The sequence below is a fragment of the Somniosus microcephalus genome, chromosome 15 (genome assembly GCF_052327205.1).
Source record: "Somniosus microcephalus isolate GS21.2 chromosome 15, FLI_Smic_1.0, whole genome shotgun sequence".
Classification (NCBI taxonomy): Eukaryota; Metazoa; Chordata; class Chondrichthyes; order Squaliformes; family Somniosidae; genus Somniosus; species Somniosus microcephalus.
In genome coordinates this window covers 117,754,190-117,770,307 of record NC_141001.1, presented here as the reverse complement: position 1 = coordinate 117,770,307, position 16,118 = coordinate 117,754,190, and the positions used below count along the sequence as shown (strand labels likewise).

General features: G+C 47.5%; 1 protein-coding gene across 2 annotated transcripts in view; it reads right to left on the bottom strand.

The window, feature by feature from the left end:
* The window catches only part of syt9b (synaptotagmin IXb), a 202,926-nt gene that overhangs the window by 116,514 nt on the left and 70,294 nt on the right, over positions 1 to 16,118 (bottom strand). For both annotated transcript variants that reach the window (XM_086008330.1, XM_086008331.1), the window contains exon 2: positions 1,753 to 2,104. In XM_086008330.1, the coding sequence (XP_085864456.1) occupies positions 1,753 to 2,104 (352 nt within the window). The remainder of the gene's footprint in view (positions 1 to 1,752; positions 2,105 to 16,118) is intronic.

The window sequence follows — 16,118 nt, the reverse complement described above, 5'->3', positions numbered from 1 at the left end:
CTGTAACTGCATGCTAACTTTTTGTGTTTCATGCACAAGGACCCCCAGGTCCCTCTGAACAGTAGCATTTTGTAATCTCTCTCCATTTAAATAATAGTTTGCTTTTTTATTTTTCCTGCCAAAGTGGGTAACCTCGCACTTTCCCACATTATACTCCATCTGCCAAATATTTGCCCACTCACTTAACCTGTCTATATCCCTTTGCAGATTCTTTGAGTCCTCTGTACAACTTGCTTTCCCACCCATCTTTGTACCATCTACATTACACTCGATCCCTTCATCCAAGTCATTAATGTAGATTGTAAATAATTGAGGCCCCAGCACTGATCCTTGTGGCACCCCACTAGTTACCATTTGCCAACCAGGAAATGACCCATTTATCCCGGCTCTCTGCTTTCTGTTAGTTAGCCAATTCTCTATCCATGCTAATATATTACCCCCAACTCTGTGAGCTCTTATCTTATGCAGTAACCTTTTATGTGGCACCTTATCAAATGCCTTCTGGAATTCCAAATAGATTACATCCACATGTTACATCCTGGTGCCTATCCCCCTGCCAAATTAGTTTAAACCTTCCCCAACAGCACCAGCAAACCTCCCCGCGAGGGTATTGGTACCGACTCTGTTGAGGTGCAACCCAGCCGGCCTGTACAGGTCCCACCTCCCCCAGAACCGGTCCCAAATCCCCAGGAATCTGTAGCCCTCCCTCCTGCACCATCTCTCTAGCCAAGCTCATCTGCTCAATCCTCCTATTTCTATACTCATGTGTGTGTGACACCGGGAGTAATCCGGAGATTACTATCTTTCAGGTCCTGCTTTTTAATCTCTTTACTAGCTCCCTAAAATCTGCTTGCAGGACCTCATCCCTCTTTCTGCCTTTGTCATTGGTACCAATCTGGACCACGACCTGTTGACCCTCCCCCCTCAGAATGTTCTTCTTTGAAATAGTGCCACGGGATCTTTTACATCCACCTGAGTGAGCAGACGGGGGGCCTCGGTTTAATGTCTCATCCAAAAGACAGCACCTCCAACAGTGCAGCACTCCCTCAGTGCAGCATTGGGAGTGTCAGCCCAGATTTTTGTGCTCAAGTCCCTGGTGTGGGATTCAAACTCAAACCTTCATGACTCAGCGCCGAGTGTGTGACACACTGAGCCACAATTGAGCCATTTCCAGTCATTGCTTTGTTCTAGGACTTTAGCCCCTCTCTGTTCGCCCTTACGCTGGAACTAGGGTTGCCAGCTCTGGTTGGAGCTATTCCTGGAGGTGTCATCGCATGACCTCTTGCCTCCCACCACCCCGCCCCGACACTACCGCCATTGGTCGCCCGACACGTCCGTCGCCGCGGCGCCCTGCCATCCCAAGCCAATCAGAAAACGAACAGACTCTTCATTATCTACTGGATGATTCTTGACTGTCAGTCAAACAACTTTCCCCACCCCCCCACGTCCTTTCCCCCACTCACATCCAATATTTTTATAACAAAAATATTCAAAGAAAATATTTTAAAAAATCAATTTTCCATTGCCCTTATGAGGTGTCTCCCTGGGTGTTGCTCGTAGCAGTGTCCTGGAGATTAGTCCTGGAGACTCTGGGGGAATCCTGATGGAGTTGGCAACACTAGCTGGAACTCTGGTTTCTGAGTTGCAAACTATTGGGCCTTTTATCAAATCTCTGGATTCAACAATCTTGGAAACCAGTCAGAGAGAGCATCGCATTATATGCCTATCTCTCTCAGATCTCTGACCACTGACCTTGAAGATGACGTGGGCTCTGTGACTTGCCGATGCATCCGCACGTTATGGGTGCAGTTCTCCTTGTTCTTGGCCTGTCCATCCACGGGGATGTCCGGGGAGGTGTGGCTGATCTTCATGGCTGACTCTGGGTAGGAGGCAGGTTCCGTCATGAAGTCCTCACTGTACTCGTGTCCATCGGTCTCGTTATCCGTGTAGTGTGGCTGGTCCTGCTGGCTCTCCTTGTGGTTGGATGACTCACTGCGCTCCCGCCACGGGATCCAGCACAGCTTCCAGGAGACGAAGAGCGAGACTCCAAAAAGTGCCAGGCCACAGGCGGTAACCACCAGCGACAGGAGACTAATGGAAATATCTGTAATAAGAGAAACATCTCTTGTTCAGAACCATCTTTTCATGAGAATCACGGGGCTAGATTTTCAGTATAGACAGTTTTGGGGCGCTAACCTTAGCGCCCGCCCGAAGTTAGCGCCCGCCCCAAAGTAGCGCCCCGTTGCCAGAAATTCAGTGGCTTCGCCCTAAGAGGTTGGTGGAGCGCTAAAAGAGGCGTTCCACTACTATCTTTAGGCGCTAAGCCGGCGGTGCAGAGCGCAACGCCCGATCTCGGGCGCAGCGCACGGCAGACACTCTGGTGCCACTGAGCTCTTAAAGGGGAAGGGTGCATGTGTTCTTTTCAAAAGCAGAGTGTGGGGGGGGGAAACGATGAGGATGAGGATGAAGAGGAGGATGAAGAAGAGGAGGAGGAGGAGGAGGAGGAGGAGGAGGAGGCCGGAAACATAAATACACCGTTCACAACAACACACTGGATCCTTCCACACAACACATGCAGACTGCCGTTTATAGTGCATGAGGAGTGCCCTTTAATTTGCGCTCCCCAGGGTCTGTTGCGTTCCATTTTACAAACGCTCTGGACGCCAGCCGCACAATGGGGCGGTCCGACTGAAGTTTGGATTCGGGGCGGCCAAAGGGCGTTGCACGAGGATGTGATGTCATTTTCTGCGCGCGCATCCGGGCGGCCGCTAAACTTTGCACCGGCGCTAACGGGCAACTTAATTTGGGGCGGGGCGCAAACTGCGCTGCGCCCGGGCGCTACACGCATAGCGCCCGAAAATCACTTCTCTTAAGGCGCTAACTGCTGGCGCAAGCAACTGAAAATCTAGCCCATAGACTCTTACAGCAGAAAAGGAGGCCATTCGGCCCAGCGTGCCTGTGCCGGCTCTTTGAAAGATTCTCTCCAATTAGTCCTACTCTCTCCACCCCCCCGATTGTCCTGCAAATTTTTCCTTTTCATGGCCTGGAGTTTCCGCTCAGTTGCGTTGGTATTTTTCAGCTAAATCTGCCCGAATTCAGCCAAACCAGCGCCAAAGATCGAGGAATTTCAAACGCAAATTACGTCCGGCGCAACTCGAGCTTCCGCTGGAAGCCGGACCCACCCACAAAACTGGCCACATCCCCCAGATCGGATTAATCGCCAGAAGAATATAAGAATTAGGAGCAGGAGTCGGCCACACGGCCCCTTGAGCCTGCTCCGCCACACGGCCCCTTGAGCCTGCTCTGCCACACGGCCCCTTGAGCCTGCTCTGCCACACGGCCCCTCGAGCCTGCTCCACCATACGGCCCCTCGAGCCTGCTCCGCCATACGGCCCCTCGAGCCTGCTTTGCCATTCAATAAGATCATGGCTGATCTTCGACCTCAACTCCACTTTCCCGCCCGATCCCCACATTCCTCGATTCCTTAATTCCTCTCGAGTCCATGGCAAGTTTCCACGAATTGCGCCCCTTTGCAGACCCTCGAGGAGGCTCTTAGAATGAATCTCTATTTTATTTTAGGTGCAAGGACACCAATAGGCACCTTTCTAAATATTTCAAATATATTTAAGTTACTAAGAAACTGACTAGTGTACACCAATGTAACTAGCAAATGGTTCTGTATAGTTTGATAAATCATTCTCAGTTATTTAAAATCAGGTTACCCACGGGTGGTGGACTAAACACTCAGATTAAAAATGCTTATTTTTGGTGATAAACCCATTTTCAGCTGTATTTTTGAAACGGTGAGAGATTGGGAAATGTTGGTGTTCAGAGGGACCTGGGTGTCCTTGTACACGAATCACTGAAAGTTAACATGCAGGTACAGCAAGCAATTAGGAAAGCAAATGGTGTGCTGGCCTTTATTACAAGAGGATTTGAGTATAAGAGTAAAGACATCTTACTGCAATTATATAGGGCCTTGGTGAGACCACACCTGGAGTACTGTGTACAGTTTTGGTCTCCTTACCTAAGGAAGGATATACTTACCATAGAGGGAGTGCAACGAAGGTTCACCAGACTGGTTCCTGGGATGGGGGGATTGTCCGATGAGGAGAGATTGAGTAGACTAGGCCTATATTCTCTAGAGTTTAGAAGAATGAGAGGTGATCTCATTGAAACATACAAAATTCTTACAGGGCTTGACAGGGTAGATGCAGGGAGGATGTTTCCCCTGGCTGGGGAGTCTAGAACCAGGGGTCACAGTCTCAGAATAAAGGGGTCGGCCATTTAGGACTGAGGTGAGGAGAAATTTCTTCACTCAGAGGGTGGTGAATCTTTGGAATTCTCTACTCCAGAGGGCTGTGCAGGATTAGTCGTTGAGTATATTCAAGACAGAGATCGATAGATTTTTGGATATTAAGGGAATCAAGGGATCTGGGGATAGTGCAGGAAAGTGATGAGGTAGAAGATCAGCCATGGTCTCATTGAATGGCGGACGGAGCAGGCTCGAGGGGCCGTGTGGCAGAGCAGGCTCGAGGAGCCGTGTGGCAGAGCAGGCTCGAGGGACCGTGTGGCAGAGCAGGCTCGAGGGGCCGTGTGGCAGAGCAGGCTCGAGGGGCCGTGTGGCAGAGCAGGCTCGAGGGGCGTGTGGCAGAGCAGGCTCGAGGGGCCGTGTGGCAGAGCAGGCTCGAAGGGCGTGTGGCAGAGCAGGCTCGAGGGGCCGTGTGGCAGAGCAGGCTCGAGGGGCCGTGTGGCAGAGCAGGCTCGAAGGGCCAAATGGCCGACTCCTGCTCCTATTTCTTATGTTCTTATAATCGAACTGCATATGAAATATATTTAATGCAAGAAATAAACCCAAACAATAACGTTATAAAATGCTGTCCGATTGTGCTGGTTCATGGCAGAATTTATGTTCGGCGATATGCCAAAATTGTGAAATGAGTAAAAAATTCAGTTCAGAAAATTCGCGCAATTTTGAGCGCAGTTTTTATCCAATTCCCTTTTGAAAGTTACTATTGATTCTGCTTCCACCGCCCTTTTAGGCAGCGCGTTACAGATCATCATAACGCGCTGTGTAAAAATAATTCTCCTCATCTCCCCACCTGGTCACCACATTACAGGAAGGATGTGATTGCACTCGAGCGGGTACAGAGGAGATTTGCGAGGATGTTGCCTGGACTGGGGAATTTTAGCTATGAGGAAAGATTGGATCGGCTGGGGTTGTTTTCTTTGGAACAGAGGAGGCTGAGGGGAGACTTAATTGAGGTGTATAAAATTATGAGGGGCTTAGATAGAGCAGAGAGCAAGGACCTAATTCCCTCAGCAGAGAGATCAATAACCAAGAGGCATAGATTTAAAGTAATTGGTAGAAGGATTAGAGGGGAGTTGAGGAGAACTTTTTTCACCCAGAGGGTGGTGGGGGTCTGGAACTCACTGCCTGAAAGGGTGGGAGAGGCAGAAACCCTCATCACATTTAAAAAGTACTTGGATATGCACTTGGGATGCTCTAACCTGCAGGGCTACGGACCAAGAGCTGGACAGTGGGATTAGGCTGGGGAGCTCTTTGTCGATCGTCATGGACAAGATGGGCCGAATGGCCTCCTTCTGTGCCGTAAATTTCTATGATTCTCCTCTGGTTCTTTTGCCGATTATCTTAAATCTGTGTCCTCTAGTTACTGACCCTCCTGCCGGTGGAAACAGTGTCTCAATTAAATACAACTAATGATTACCAATTCTGTTATATATCTTATATATATAAAAAACACCCAATGAAGACAAAAAATATGGTTTTGAGAAACACACAGGGCTGCAAAAAAGTTACTTTGAACTAAAATATACCCGCTGCTGAGAAATTATTGCTGCTGATATTCATGGCTCAATTAATTTCTCTGACATCTTCCTGCTATTTTAACAGGTGTTTTATTCATTTATTTCAAGTGGGTCAGTATCTCCACGGGAACAGCAAAATCTAACGACCAATGTTCCCTCTTTTTTGTGGGTGCGCGGCCCCTTTAAGTGGCTGCGCGGCCCAGTCAGATTTTAGCGCACGTTTCACCCGTAGAAATATAGAAGATAGGAGTAGGAGTAGGCCATTCGGCCCCTCAAGCCTGCTCCGCCATTTAATGAGATCATGGCTGATCATCCAAATTCAGTACCCTGTCCCTGCTTTCTCCCCATATCGCTTGATCCCCTTAGCCTTAAGAAATATATCTAACACCTTCTTGAATAAATTTAATGAATTGGCCTCAACTGCCTTTTGTGGTAGAGAATTCCACAGGTTCACCACTCTCTGGGTGAAGAAATTCCTCCTCATCTCAGTCCTAAACGGCTTATCCCTTATCCTTAGACTGTGACCCCTGGTTCTGGACTCCCCTGCCATCGGGAACATCCTTCCTGCATCTAGTCTGTCTAGTCCTGTTAGAATTTTATAAGTTTCAATGAGATCCCCTCATTCTTCTAAACTCCAGCGAGTATAAGCCCAATCGACCCAATCTCTCTTCATACGTCATTCCTGCCATCCCAGGTAACAGTCTGGTGAATCTTCGCTGCACCTCCGGTGAGTGGCCTGCGCGGGACCTCCAGACCGCATCGCGGCCGTGCAGCTTAGCGGGAACATCGACAACAACAACTTGTATTTATATAGCGCCTGCCACGTAGTAAAATGTCCCACGGCGCTTCACAGGAGCGTAAATCAGACAAAAACTGGCGCCGAACCAAAGACAACGACGTTGGGACAGGTGACCAAACGCTTGGTCAAAGAGGTAGGTATTAAGCAGTGTCATAAAAGCCTCAACTTTAAAATTCTCATCCTTCTTTTCAAATCCCTCCAAGGCCTTGCCCCCCTCCCTATCTCTGTAACCTCCTCCAGCCCTACAACCCTCCCAGATCTCTGCACTCCTCGAATTCTGCCCTCTTGAGCATCCCTGATTTTAATCACTCCACCATTGGTGGCCGTGCCTTCAGCTGTCTGGGTCCTAAGCTCTGGAATTCCCTGCCTAAACCTCTCCGCCTCTCTTTCCTCCTTTAAGACGCTCCTTAAAACCGACCTCTTTGACCAAGCTTTTGGTCACCTGCCCTAATTTCTCCTGATGCGGCTTGGTGTCCTGTGAAGCACCTTGGGACATTTTACTACGTCAAAGATGCTATATAAATGCAAGTTATTGTTATTGTAGGTGCTATATAAATGCAAGTTGTTGTTATTGAAAAGGAGGCGAGAGAGGTGGAGAGGTTCAGAGAAGGAATTCCAGAGCTTAGGACCCAGACAGCTGAAGGTATGGCCGCCAATGGTGGGGCAAAGGAAGTAGGGGATGGGCAAGAGGCCAGAGTTGGAGGATGCAGTGTTCTCAGAGAGTTGGACAAACACCTTAAATGTCCATCTGATCATAGTGTTTGTTAGGTTTGTACCTGCAAAGTTTGAAAATGGAACATGAGAATTTTCGCTTCAGAACTAACAACTGAGAAGAGGACAATTTTCCCTGAATCTCTGACAATGTAGTATAATTTCAATAGGGAAATTTCCGCCGACATGTTTGGCTATGTTTGCGCCCCTTAATTTAGTTCAACTTTCAATTTGCTCTCAATAAAAATTCAGCCTCAATGAACTCTTGCACAAATGTGTCGTAACTTAAGAAGTGTGGTAGATCTTCCCACCTCTCCCTCACTTCACTGACCCCTTTGGGACCATGTCCAGGCATGAGAATGCGACCTCCAATTATTGCAATGGCGGAGACGGAAAGCCTTAGCCCTGCCCCAAGATGTCCATCCCAGTTGCTACCCTCTGGCTTTCCCCGAGTGCGGTCATTGTCCCCTTGAATTCCCAATGCCGCTGCTGCCCACGCTTCTCTTTGACAATCTGCCGAGAGGCATTGTCCCAGGCACCATGTAGGAGGGTGCCAATAAATAAATAAATTAGCAACGCCTCCTTCACAGGCTGCCCTGGATATGGTAGGACAAAGGCATCAAGGGACAGAAGAACTCCTTAATAGAAAAACCTGCCGAGTGTTGGGTGAGCGGGTTAAAAGAACAATTGAACAACTAATGGCGCTCACGGAAATCCAGAGCACAGCGAAGTTACTGGCTAAAGAGTCTGAGACTGGAGTTATACTGCAGCCAGTCCACACTCAAACCGGTGCGAGAGACTCTTGCATTCCTTGGCTTCACAGCCTGCCCCCACCACTCCTCTCAAGTCACACTGCCACTTTCTCACTGATGTACACCCCAAGTTGCTTTGCATCAATGCGTAATTGGCAGTATAACTGCCACCTTATTCCTACAACTGCAGGACAGAGGGAGCGATCTACATCAGCCCCAGGCTGGCATTACATGGAGGACGGACTGAAAGTGCTATCAAGATGTGTCCAGCTTGTGTTTGAGTGTAAGTGATTAGGAGGGATTGATTATAGAGTTGCACTTTTATTTAGGTGAATTATATTGTAATTAATGACAGAGCTGCTCTTTGTGGCTGTACGAGTAAATTCGCTGCACTTCTCTCCATTCATTGGATGTCACATACGGCAACAATGCATAATTTGTGATGTGTTGTCACAATGAACCTGCAATACTGAGCCCAGTACAACTGGCATCATAATGCGAGTCTGACAGAAATACAAATCCAATAGCCAGAGAAATAAAAACATATGGGCCCGGATTTTACACAGGATTACACAGGATGTACGGCACAGAAACAGGCCATTTGGCCCAACCAGTCCATGCCGGCGTTTATGCTCCACTCGAGCCTCCTCCCGTCTTTCCTCATCTAAATCTATCAGCGTAACCCTCTATTCCCTTCTCCCTCATATGTTTGTCTAGCCTCCCCTTAAATGCATCTCTGCTATTCGTTTCAACCACTCCCTGTGGTAGCGAGTTCCACATTCTCACCACTCTCTGGGTAAAGAAGTTTATTCAGAATTCTCTATCGGATTTCTTGGTGACTATCTTATATTGATGGCCTCTAGTTATGTTCTTCCCCACAAGTGGAAACATTCTCTCTGAATCCACTCCATCAAAACCTTTCATCATTTTATAGACCTCTATTAGGTCACCTCTCAGCCTTCTATTTTCAAGAGAAAAGAGACCCAGCTTGTTCATCCTTTCCTGATATGTATACCCTCACATTTCTGGTATCATCCTTGTAAATCTCTGCACCCTCTCCAGTGTCTCTATATCCTTTTTAGAATATGGCGACCAGAACTGCACGCAGTACTCCAAGTGTGGGCTAACCAAGGTTCGATACAGGTTTAGCATAACTTCCCTACTTTTCAATTCTATCCCTCTAGAAATAAACCCCAGTGCTTGTGTTGAGAATAACTGTGAGGCTGTCAGCGCTCACCGTTATCATGGAGTAAATCGGACAGCCACTTCCGGCATCCGCACATGCGCAGTTAAACATGAAGATTAAGAAGTTGCTGTCCGAGTTGCCCGTCTCCCCCAGAAGCTTTGCTACACTAGTAACTCACCAATAGACTCACATTCAAATACATGAAGAGTGTGAAGTTGCAGTACTTACTTACCCATTAGTTACCCACTAAACACGCCAGAAAAGGTTGGGCTGGTGCATTCAAGTGTAAGTGATGTGTCAATTGCATGCAAGTCTTAATTACTGTCAACAACCTCCCTGGCACTGAAAATGTAATTTTACAAATGTGGAGTCTCATTCCTTAAGAATTTAATTATTGTTGGAGATTTTTTTTAAATTAAAATAATTTATTTTACTTGCTCTTTCATCACACTCTCTTAATCCAGTCTTTCTTTCCTTCTCTTTATTTTGCTTTCTGTACATGATTTTACATTGAATTAAATATTCTAATTTATACTTCCTGGTTTAGACTTTGCGTGTCTCAGTGAGGATTCTTCAATCTGATTGGTTGAAGAGCCAGGCTGCTGTGTTTCCTGCTCCCACATGCCACAAATCCCCTGGAGAGGGCGTCAACATTCCTACTAAGCTGTGCAGGCGTCTGCCGGTCCCGCGCAGCCCGAGACCGACTTTTTAATAAGTGAAATTTAGCGCATGCACGAAACCTAGAATGGGCCGTGCAGCCATGCGCACAAAAAAAAAAATTAGGAGGAACATTGGAGGGTGCCGCGCTGGATCAGATTTCCAGCGACAGCAAGTTGTTGCTCAAAACCCTGCGAAAAGTCTGTGGGCTGCTGTAAGCGTGAAGCAAGTGTCAGCTGTGGTTCAGTGGGTAGCACTCTCGCCTCCGAGTCAGAAGGTTGTGGGTTCAAATCCCACTCCAGAGACTTGAGCACAAATCTAGGCTGGTGCTCCAGTGGAGTGCTGAGGGAGTGCTGCACTGTCGGAGGTACTGTCTTTTGGATGAGATGTTAAACGGAGGCCCCGTCTGCCCTCTCAGGTGGGTGTGAAAGATCCCATGGCCACTATTTTGAAAAAGAGTAGCGAGTTATCCCTGGTGTCCTGGCCAAATATTTATCCCTCAACCAACATAACATTAAAAAAAACCAGATTATCTGGTCATTATCATATTGTGTGTTGGAGCTTGCTGTGCGCAAACTGGCTGCCTTGTTTCCTACATTACAACAGTGACTGCACTTCAAAAAGTACTTCATTGGCTGTGAAGCGCTTTGGAATGTCCCAAGGTATGAAAGATGCTATAGAAATGAAAGTCTTTCTTTATGTGTGTAACTCCAGCCATTACCTTCTGTGGGCCTTTCTGTGTTACACATGTTCCATTACTGTTAAGCGCGACTTTAATTGAGTCTGTAGCACTGGTGGGTGGCTTCATAGCTAACTGGCAGGATCCAGATTGCATCTGTGACGAGCCCAGGAGTCGTCTTTGCTGAAATCACAGCCGTCTCATTGCATCTGTAGACATGTTGACCCAGAACTGCTACTGCCAGGATTGCCAAATGGCTGCTTCTTTGTGACTCCAGTCCCACACCAATGTGCTGGAGCCTTAAAAAGGACAATTGGTGAACCTGTTGAGTTTTTTCAACAATGGTGCTATAAAAATGCAAGTCTTTCTTTACTTTCTTGTTGATTGATGTTAAACAGAGGTCTCGTCTGCTCTCTAAGCTGTACGTGAAAAATCCCATGGCACTATTTCAAAGAGCAACAACAACAAGTATTTATATAGTACCTTTAACATAGTAAAACACCCCAAGGTGCTTCATAGGAGTATTATAAGACACAGGGGGAGAAATTCATTATAGCCCAGGAATGGGCGGTAACTTTTGAAAAGTTTGAGAATTAGTGCCAGGCGCTAATGCTTCAGACTGCACACAAACTCCAGTCTCATTGCACAAAGAAAGGATTGGAGCGCTAAATCAAGCGCTAATGGCCTAGCTCAGTAGCGTTAAACTCAAAAGCGCTGACCAATATCAGGTGCAGCCTAATCACAAGTCATCATTGCCACAGGCTTTTTCCAGTTCTTAAAGGGGAGGTTCGTTGATGCTGCAGAACCTCATTCTCATCATTGCTGGCTGTGCAGGTGTCGCAGCCAGCAGCAGCAGGTCAAGGAGAAGGAGCCGGATGACTCAAGCAGCCCTCATAGCCCTTCTCCTCCCTCTGGCCACATGTTCCAATCTTTCTCGCTGCCTCTGCACCCGCCACCGTAGATCCTGGAGGGCGAGGTCAACTGCCAGTACAGGCCGATTTTAATATGATAAGGCAGGATCTGGCCAAAGTGGACTGGGAGCAGCTGCTTATAGGAAAATCCACATCAAAACAATGGGAGACTTTCAGAAGGGAAATTGAGAGAGTACAACGCCAACATGTTCCTGTAAAGGTCAAGGGTGGGACCAACAAGCAAAGGGAACCTTGGATGACAAGGGATATACAAAAATGCATTAGAAATAAAAGGGGGGCTTTTGGCAGTTACAAAAGACTAAAGACGGAGGAAGCCCTAGAGGAGTATAAAAAGTGCAGGGGCATACTTAAAAAAGAAATTAGGAGGGCGAGGAGGGGCCATGAAATAACACTGGCGAGCAAAATAAAGGAAAATCCTAAGATGTTTTATAAGTATATTAAGGGCAAGAGGATAACCAGGGAAAGGGTAGGGCCCATTAGGGACCAAAGTGGCAATCTGTGTGTAGAGCCAGATGATGTAGGCGGGGTTTTAAATGAATTTTTTGCATCTGTGTTCACTATGGAGAAAGACGATGCAGACATAGAAATCGGGCAAGGGGACTGTGACATACTTGAACATATTAGCATCGAGAGGGAGGAGGTGCTAGCGGTTTTAGCAGGCCAAAAAGTGGATAAATCCCCAGGCCCGGACGAGATGTATCCCAGGCTGCTGTGGGAGGCAAAGGAGGAGATTGCAGGGGCTCCGACACTAATTTTCAGAACCTCTCTGGCCACAGGGGATGTACCAGAGGACTGGAGAACAGCTAACGTAGTACCATTATTCAAGAAGGGTAGCAGGGATAAACCAGGGAATTACAGGCCAGTGAGTCTAACATCTGTGGTGGGGAAATTATTGGAAAAAATTCTGAGGGACAAAATTAATCTCCACTTGGAGAGGCAAGGATTAATCAGGGATAGTCAGCATGGCTTTGTCAAGGGTAAATCATGTCTGACAAATCTGATCAAATTTTTCGAGGGGGTGACTAGTGGGGTGGATGAGAGAAATGCTGTGGATGTGGTTTACATGGACTTCAGTAAAGATTTTGACAAAGTCCCGCATAGGAGACTGGTTAAGAAGATAAGAGCCCATGGGATCCAGGGTGCCTTGGCGCGTTGGATCCTAAACTGGCTGAGTGGCAGGAGGCAGAGGGTGATGGTTGAAGGTTGCTTTTGTGACTGGAAGCCTGTGTCCAGTGGGGTACCTCAGGGATCGGTGCTGGGTCCCTTGTTGTTCGTGATCTACATAAATGATTTGGATGAGAATGTAAAAGGTATGATCAGTAAGTTCGCAGATGACACGAAAATTGGTGGGGTGGTAAATTGCGAGGAGGAAAGCCTCCGGCTACAGGACGATATAAACGGGTTGGTCAGATGGGCGGAAAAGTGGCAAATGGAATTTAACCCTGAAAAGTGCGAGGTGATGCATTTTGGACGGACAAATAAGGCAAGGGAATACACAATGAGTGGTAGGACCCTAGGAAGTACAGAGGGTCAGAGGGACCTTGGTGTACATGTACATAGATCCCTGAAGGCAGCGGAGCAGGTAGATAAGGTGGTTAAAAAGGCATATGGGATACTTGCCTTCATTAGCCGAGGCATAGAATATAAGAGCAGGGAGGTTATGATGGAGCTGTACAAAACGCTGGTGAGGCCACAGCTGGAGTACTGTGTGCAGTTCTGGTCGCCTCACTATAGGAAGGATGTGATTGCTTTGGAGAGGGTGCAGAGAAGATTCACCAGGATGTTACCTGGGATGGAGCGCCTCAGCTATGAAGAGAGGCTGGACAGGCTGGGGTTGTTTTCCTTGGAGCAGAGAAGGCTGAGGGGGGACCTGATTGAGGTGTACAAAATGATGAGGGGCATAGATAGGGTAGATAAAGAGGAACTTTTCCCCTTAGTGGGGGGGTCAATAACAAGGGGGCATAGATTCAGGGTAAGGGGCAGGAGATTTAGAGGGGATTTGAGGAGGAACTTTTTCACCCAGAGGGTGGTTGGAATCTGGAACTCACTGCCTGAAAGGGTGGTAGAGGCAGGAACCCTCACAACATTCAAGAAGCATTTGGATGAGCACTTGAAATGCCATTGCATACAAGGCTATGGACCAAATGCTGGAAAATGGGATTAGACTGGACAGGGATGGATGGGCGGCGCAGACACGATGGGCCGAAGGGCCTCTTTCTGTGCTGTAAAACTCTATGACTCTATGAGCCCCCATTAATGTAAACAAGTAATATGTTGAGAGAATAAATGTAACTAATTGTTAGTAGCCACAACACTCCGGATACTAAACAACCTTTAAATGACTGAATTAAACTGTTGCACAGTCTCAAACTGATGAGGAAGCAATGAAACAGCACTAACCTGACAGCTGCGACTCATTACTCATGATCCCTGTAAATGGCGCCCCTGGAGCCAGCATCCACCTGCTTGACGCCTTCTCTTCCTGTCATTGCTGGTGCAAGGTGTTAAGGCAGGGGGGCGACAATGCATTTTGCAGATCGGGTGACCAGTGAACGTTGTATGCTCACTGACGTCGTCATCTGCCTGGCGTTGAAGTCCCCAGTGGTAACTGTTAGCAGCGGTGCTACAGGGGGGTCCGGATTTGCCGCATGGCGCTGGATTCGCCTCAGCCCGCGCTACTGCATCAGCGCCCCATTATTGCCCCCGCCAGGTGCTAACCAACTGAATTTTTCACCCAAAAATTTGACACCGAGCCACACAAGAAGAAATTCGGGCAAATGACCAAAAGCTTGGAGGTAGGTTTTAAGGAGCATCTTAATGGAGAAAAGAGAGGTAGAGAGCCGGAGAGGTTTAGGGAGGGATTTCCAGAGCTTAGGGCCTAGGCAAGTGAAGGCATGGCCACCAATGGTTGAGCGATTATAATCAGCGATGCTCAAGAGGCCAGAATTGGAGGAGCGCAGATATCTCAGGGGGTTGTGGGGCCGGAGGAGATTACAGAGATAGGGAGGGGCGAGGCCATGGAGGGATGAGAATTTTGAAATCGAGGTGTTACTTAACCGGGAGCCAATGTAGGTCAACGAGCACAGGGGTGTTGGGTGAACAGGGCTTCATGCAAGGTAGGACAAGAGCAGCTGAGTTTTGGATCACCTGAAGTTTACAGTGGGTAGAAGGTGGGAGGCCTGCCAGGAGTGCGTTGGAATAGCAGGGGGAGTTCTCTCTGGTGTCCTGGGCCAATATTTATCATAGAGTCATAGAAAGTTACAGCACGGAAGGAAGCCATCTCTGCCCATCGTGTCCGCGCCCGCCAACAAAGAGCTATCCAGCCTAATCCCACTTCCCAGCTCTTGGTCCGTAGCCCTGCAGGTTACAGCATCCCAAGTGCACATCCAAGTACTTTTTAAATGTGGCTAGGGTTCCTGCCTCTACCACCCTTTCAGGCAGTGAGTTCTGGACCCCCACAACCCTCTGGGTGGTGAAGAAATTGCCCCTCAAATTCCCTCTAAACCTTCCACCAATTACTTTAAATCCCTCAACCAACATCACTAAACCAGATTATCTGGTCATTATCACATTGCTGTTTGTGGGAGCTTGCTGTGTGCAAATTGGCTGCCACGTTTCCCACATTACACCAGTGACTACACTTCAAAAAGTACTTCATTGGCTGCAAAGCGCTTTGGGACATCCTGAGGTCATGAAAGGCTCTACAGAAATGCAAGCCTTTCTTTTTATGCCCTTTTGACACCGTGGGTAGAATTTCAACAGGCCACCGGGGCACAGCACTGGCATCACCCACTATAGAAATCAAAAAAATCAGGGTGGTTTCTATAACAAACACCTTTTCACCAATACAAAAGCAAAATACTGCGGATGCTGGAAATCTGATAAAAACAGACAATGCTGGAAACACTCAGCAGGTCAGACAGCATCTGTAGAGAGAGAGAAAGAGTTAACGTTTCAGGTCGATGACCCTTCAACTTTTTCCAGTTCTGATGGAGATGCAACAGGTTTTTAAGCAGGTGTGGGGGCAGGGAAAGGGGGGAGGGGAGGAAAGAACAAAAGGGAAGGTCTATGATTGGGTGGAGGGCAGGAGAGAGGCTTCTTTTCACTGCCTGTTAAAAGCAAGTTAAAAATCTACCGAGCTTCCTGTGGTAAACAGAAGCAAATGAAAACGTGACATTGAGTTTCCGTAAGTTTAAAAAAAATGTTTTTTAAATGACAATGGAAACTGAATGGGATTGTCTGAAATTCGATTCATTCCCTGCGTGACAATGATAATGTATACTCCATGAATAATTTCTGAAAAGCTGTGGGATACGATTTGAATCTCAGAACCAGGTGGATTCGATAACTTCACTATAGACAAAATGAATTATGGTTAATTGCAAGGACGGGGTATAAATTACATCCCATAGATATTGCTGCCGCATTCGGTTCTTAACCAGGTGTTAAAAAATCATAGAATTACTTGGAATTACATAGATTCCCACATTACAACAAATCCACTGTAAAGCGCTTTGAGACATCCGGTGGTCGTGAGAGGCGCTACAGAAATGCAAGTCTTTCTTTTCTTTCC